This window comes from Coregonus lavaretus (genome assembly GCF_964263955.1).
Source record: "Coregonus lavaretus genome assembly, contig: HAP1_SCAFFOLD_1642, whole genome shotgun sequence".
NCBI lineage: Eukaryota > Metazoa > Chordata > Actinopteri > Salmoniformes > Salmonidae > Coregonus > Coregonus lavaretus.
This window is the reverse complement of record NW_028156453.1, coordinates 18,431-24,307: the sequence shown is the minus strand read 5'-3', so window position 1 is coordinate 24,307 and position 5,877 is coordinate 18,431. Positions and strand designations below refer to the sequence as shown.

The 5,877-nt window shown below is 46.0% G+C and overlaps 1 protein-coding gene across 1 annotated transcript; it reads right to left on the bottom strand.

The window, feature by feature from the left end:
* Positions 1 to 1,921: 1,921 nt before the first annotated feature.
* Positions 1,922 to 4,716, bottom strand: LOC311126318 (scavenger receptor cysteine-rich type 1 protein M130-like; the record flags this gene model as incomplete). The annotated part of the gene is made up of 3 exons (XM_084200327.1): positions 1,922 to 2,255; positions 3,063 to 3,074; positions 4,402 to 4,716. Coding segments are annotated over 3 exons (656 nt in total), but the record flags the coding sequence as incomplete, so codon positions are not given.
* Between the last annotated feature and the right edge of the window lie 1,161 nt (positions 4,717 to 5,877).

Sequence of the window (5,877 nt, the reverse complement as noted above, 5' to 3'; positions counted from 1 at the left end):
TTCCAAGGTTATAAAAAGATAAGAATTAGTTTAACTTGTGTTATTAAAATTAGAACCACTTAAGGTTTGTCACCACATTTTAAACACCAGTCCACTGCTGACCATAGATGTAAAACACAAAACTGACCTAAGATCAGCATGTAGGGTCAGCGTCATTCTACTCCTACTCAGTCCCCTGGGCTGCTCTCTCCTCTCCCGGTCCAGCTTCAGCTCTGGAGCTCAGAGAGACCATCTCCATGGCATTGGCATCAACATAAAGATCCATGCTGCTCACCCTGTTCACTCTCTTCTGCCTCCTGGTGGTCTAGGGAGACACAGCACCAAGAGTGAGTGAGTCAGTCAGTCATGTACTAATAATGGAAACACTTCAAGATAAAGAATATAAGAGAAACACTAAATAAGATAAAGACATAAAGACAAAAGCTTAAAGTAGCAATACATTCTGGAACACAAAACAGACGTAATTGAGCTCGTTCTCTGTGCGTGCGCGTCTCTCGTTCTCTGTGCGCGCGCGTCTCTCGTTCTCTGTGTGTGTGCCTCTCTCGTTCTCTGTGTGCGCGCCTCTCTCGTTCTCTGTGCGCGCGCGTCTCTCGCTCTCTGTGTGTGCGCGCGTCTCTCGTTCTCTGTGTGCGCGCCTCTCGTTCTCTGTGTGCGCGCGTCTCTCGTTCTCTGTGTGCGCGCCTCTCGTTCTCTGTGTGCGCGCGCCTCTCGTTCTCTGTGTGCGCGCGCCTCTCGTTCTCTGTGTGCGCGCGCCTCTCATTCTCTGTGCTGTGTGCGCGCGCCTCTCGTTCTCTGTGTGCGCGTCTCTCGTTCTCTGTGTGCGCGTCTCTCGTTCTCTGTGTGCGCGCGTGTCTCTCGTTCTCTGTGTGTGCGCCTCTCTCGTTCTCTGTGCACGCGCGTCTCTCGTTCTCTGTGCGCGTGCGTCTCTCGTTCTCTCTGTGTGTGCGCGCGTCTCTCGTTCTCTGTGCTGTGTGCGCGCGCCTCTCGTTCTCTGTGTGCGCACGCCTCTCGTTCTCTGTGTGCGCGCCTCTCTCGTTCTCTGTGCGCGCGCGTCTTGTTCTCTGTGCGCGTGCGTCTCTCGTTCTCTCTGTGTGTGCGCGCGTCTCTCGTTCTCTGTGTGCGCGCCTCTCGTTCTCTGTGTGCGCGCGCCTCTCGTTCTCTGTGTGCGCGCCTCTCTCGTTCTCTGTGCGCGCGCGTCTCTCGTTCTCTGTGCGCGTGCGTCTCTCGTTCTCTCTGTGTGTGCGCGCGTCTCTCGTTCTCTGTGTGCGCGCCTCTCGTTCTCTGTGTGCACGCGCCTCGCGTTCTCTGTGTGCGCGCGCCTCTCGTTCTCTGTGTGCGCGCGCGCGTCTCTCGTTCTCTGTGTGTGCGCCTCTCTCGTTCTCTGTGCGCGCGCGTCTCTCGTTCTCTGTGCGCGTGCGTCTCTCGTTCTCTCTGTGTGTGCGCGCGTCTCTCGTTCTCTGTGCGCGCGCGTCTCTCGTTCTCTGTGTGTGCGCGTCTCTCATTCTCTGTGTGTGCGCGCGCATCTCTTGTTCTCTGTGCGCGCGTCTCTCGTTCTCTGTGTGCGCGCGCGTCTCTCGTTCTCTGTACAGAAGAACAAACCCAAGATAGTGCAACACAAGTCAAAGATACACATCTGGTTAATCACACACCTTAAACACAGATATAGACCAATGTAGAATCTGAACCCTGCTCAAAGACACAAACATTTAAATGACTTGTAACGTCTGAGTAAATGTCTTTACCTTGTAGTACAGGTAGAAGGTGGTGATGGCTGTCAGTAGGATAAGCAGCACTACAACGTGTCTGATGATGAAGGCTGGCAGAGGAGAGGCTGCAAACAGAAACACCTTTGATGAGGGGACTGATCATCATCACATAGATCTGTGGGAAATCTGTCAATGACAAAGTTAGAAGTCTGGTTCATGTTCAGTTACCTGTGACGGTGAGGGAGAGGAGCTCACTCTCAGAGGAGAAGTTATGAGAGAAAACATAATTGTCATAAACACAGCTGTAGTTCCCTTGGTGGGAGTCATCTGCAGCAGGGAAGAGGAAGGCAGCAGAGTGATTGACAGCTGGCTGGGTCTGGGTTCTGTTGGAGCCGGTGAACGTGAGGAGGAAGGAGCCTCCTGGGTACTGTGGCTGAGTGGAGCAGGTGATGGTGAAGTTGTAGCCCCTGAACACCTCTGGCCCCTCATGGCCCCTGGAGACCCCTCCCATTGAGTCAGTCAGGAAGATATCAGGCTGGACCAGGAGATCTGTAACAATAAAAGAGAACAAGAAAAACCTCTTCAACTAGTTTCCTATAGATATGACAATAACATCAGCATGTAACAGTGCTAGCCACCCTCCCTCACAGGGCAACATGAGTAGTGGGCCTACAGTCACTGAGACAACATATGTTGATATCAGGCTGAAGCAGGACATCTGGAACAAGAGGAGAGAAAAAGAAAACGTAGCTCCTCAACTACTTTCTTTCCTCATTTAGATATGACAATAACATGACATGTGACAGTGGTAGTGAGTAGAGACGTTCAGTGAGATAACGTTCAAATACAAAAGCATTCTGGGATATTTAAGTTGTATTTGATTCCTACTTGACTGATTGATCTGTTTTGCAAAGCAGATTTACAAGCTAAACAGTCATTGTGAGCGGTGCAGAGGAAGTTGTATGAATGAAGGAAATCAGTTGAATATAATTATAATATCTTGATATTTCCTGAGCAGATCTCTGTGAGTCCAGGAAGGAGATTTAATACATGGCCAAAAGAATGTGGAACTCGGTAGTGAGTGTTGCAACCGAGGATAATTTTGACGCTCTACGCGCTTCAGCGGTCCGTTCTGTGAGCTTGTGAGGCCTACCACTTCATGGCTGAGCCGCTGTTGCTCCTAGACGCCACGTTGAAAGTCACTGAGCTCTTCGGCCATTCTACTACAAATGGTGGTCTATGGATTGTATGGCTGTGTGCTCAATTTTATACACCTGTCAGCAACAGGTATGGCTGAAATAGCCGAATCCACTAATGTCCACATACATTTGGCCATATAGTGTATCTTGTTATTACCTGAGCAGATCACTGTGAGTCCAGGAAGGAGATTATAATACCATCTCTCACACTCCCTCAGTGAAGGCTCAGTCCCAGAACATTCAACTCTAAACCCTCTAGTGGTGTTTCCAGGTAGAACTGAAACAGTGGAGCCACAACCCAGCTGTCTACACACTACTGCAGCTACAGCCTCCTTGTTCCTGTCTACAGCTCCCACAGTCCTCCACTCTCCCTGGTCGTACCGCTCCACTCCACCAGCACAGCGACTGCCTCCTCCCACCAGCCTCACATCATCAGGCTCTGAGAAAAGAAGAGAGAGAGACAGTAATCTTACTATTTTCGCAACTAAAACACATCTACAGTGGGCTCCAAAATTACTGGCACCCCTGACTGCACAAACAATACTTTAAAAAATATAAACAATACTGTACTTTATTAATGTTTCAATGGAACCAACCAAAATCATACAATTATTTAATACAAAATAAATGTCACCAAAATCAAAGTTTCATAATTATTGGCACTCCTCATTTAGTACTTAGTGCAACCACCTCTGGCAAGGATACAGTGGGGAAAAAAAGGATTTAGTCAGCCACCAATTGTGCAAGTTCTCCCACTTAAAAAGATGAGAGAGGCCTGTAAAGATGAGAGAGGCCTTAAAAAGTTGAGATAGGCCTGTAAAATTCCATCCTCCTCCCTATCCTGGGGGGCAAAATGCATTTGTGTCTTCTACCGTGAGGTTTTCAACTGTTCCATATCTTTTAAATTTTTTAATAGTTGCCCTGACAGTGCTCAGTGGTATATTCAATCGTTTGTGGATCTTCTTGTAGCCATTACCAGATTTATGAAGGTCTACGACCATCTGTCTCTTTTGAACTACCAGTTCTTTTGTTTTCTTCATGGTGTTGGATGACAAAGAGATATTGTATGCGTGATACCTCATTTTTATACCCTAGTGAAACAGGAAGTGATGTAATGGCTCAATATAGTTCCTTAAGAGTTAGATAAACTTAAATAAGTGGAATTTAATTCCTGGTTTAATTTTGGTAGATGTTATTTACAATAATCTTTAAGGGTGCCATTAATTGTGAAACCTTGATATGGAGGACATTGATTTTTAATTAAATCATTAAATTATTTTGGTGGGTTCCATTGGAACATTAATATATTACAGTATTTCTCACATGTTGGTATTTTCAGATTATCTCTATAATTATATTGTTTATATTTTTGTAAGAATTGTTTGTGCATTGCCAGACAGGGGTGCCAGTAATTTTGGAGCCCACTATATATTGCCTCTCATATTCTTCACTCCAGGTGAGAAACAATGTTGATTGAGTGACAAACTGTTTCTTACCTGAGCAGGTGAGTCCAACAGCATTACCAGGTAGGCAGGTGTTGTTTTTTCTGTCTGAGGTGTCACAGTCCAGGAGAAGGGACTCATTGACTTTACACTGGAACTCTTTATCCCAGGTCTGACCCTCACCTTCTCCATAGAGCCCCCCCTGTAGAGCTGCAGGAGCCCCACAGCCAAGCTCCCCACAGACTACCTCTGCATCCTGCTGGTCAAAGTCAGCTTCACACACTGAGGCCCAGGACTGATTGGACTGATTGGACTTCACCTCCAGTCTCCCAGAGCAGAGACCAGCTCCATCCACAAGCTGCACAGACTCTGGAGAAAAAGAGTTGGTTGAACATTCAATCCGTTTTGTTGATGACACTGTCAAGGACTAAACACAAATATGTTGGATAAAAGATTGTAGGTTGCTATGTTTGATACTGTAAGAGGTAGAAATGGGTTCTTAGTCACTCAGGACAGGGTTGGGAATAATGCAGGCAGGAGACAGGAATAAGTTCACTTCACTTTATAGAAAATAAACAGCTGGACATCCATCAGGCAGCTTCACTTCAGTAACATCTGAACTACACTGATCTGCCCATGCACATCTCCCATAAACCAATATGACAAACACAAATATAATGTTTAAATACATCTAACATCTCTCCCTCTCTTTAAATGAAAAAAACATAAAACATGATATATGCTAATCTTGTATAATGTACAAATTAAATCTCTCAATATTACCAGTGTCTTACCTGAACAGATCACATTATGATGATATCCACCATTACAGACACCAGGTCCTCCTCCTATGATGTCACACTCTCTAATAGTAGACTCATTTCCATAGCAACTCCATAGTGTGACTCCTCTTCTTCCCTCTTCAACCAGAGGTCCTCTAGATGTAGCTACAACATTCCCACAGCCCAGCTCTCTACACACAACCTTAACCTCTCTCATGGTCCACCACCACCCAGGACATAGACGTAACCACTCTCCTTCATAGAAGACTTCCACTGTCCCAGAACAGGAAGTGGTCCCATTCACCAGTCTGACTGATAGTTCAGCTGTAAACAGCAGAGAGGAAAACACAGTGGTGAGGACAGATTATGACAGGGCTTCTGTTATTCTAACAGCAGTAATGTTTTGTGGTTGACAAGTATTAGTAGTTCCATAAAACAGTACTTGTTATTGGGTTTTAGAATGGTGTGTATGGACACATTAATTTCTCCATGTGGGATAATAAACTTCACTAATATTGAACTGCTATAATCACTGTAGATTTATACTCTACCTACCTGGTGGACTGACGCCTAGAGCCTGGAGATCTGAGGAGAAAGAGAGAGAGAGAGAGAGAGAAGAGAGAGAGAGAGAGAGAGAGAGAGAGAGAGAGAGAGAGAGAGAGAGGCTGAGGTTAAATTAACATCAACATGACCTTTCATGATGTAAATGGGGAAGATAGGCTTATCGATGGTATGATGCAACAACACA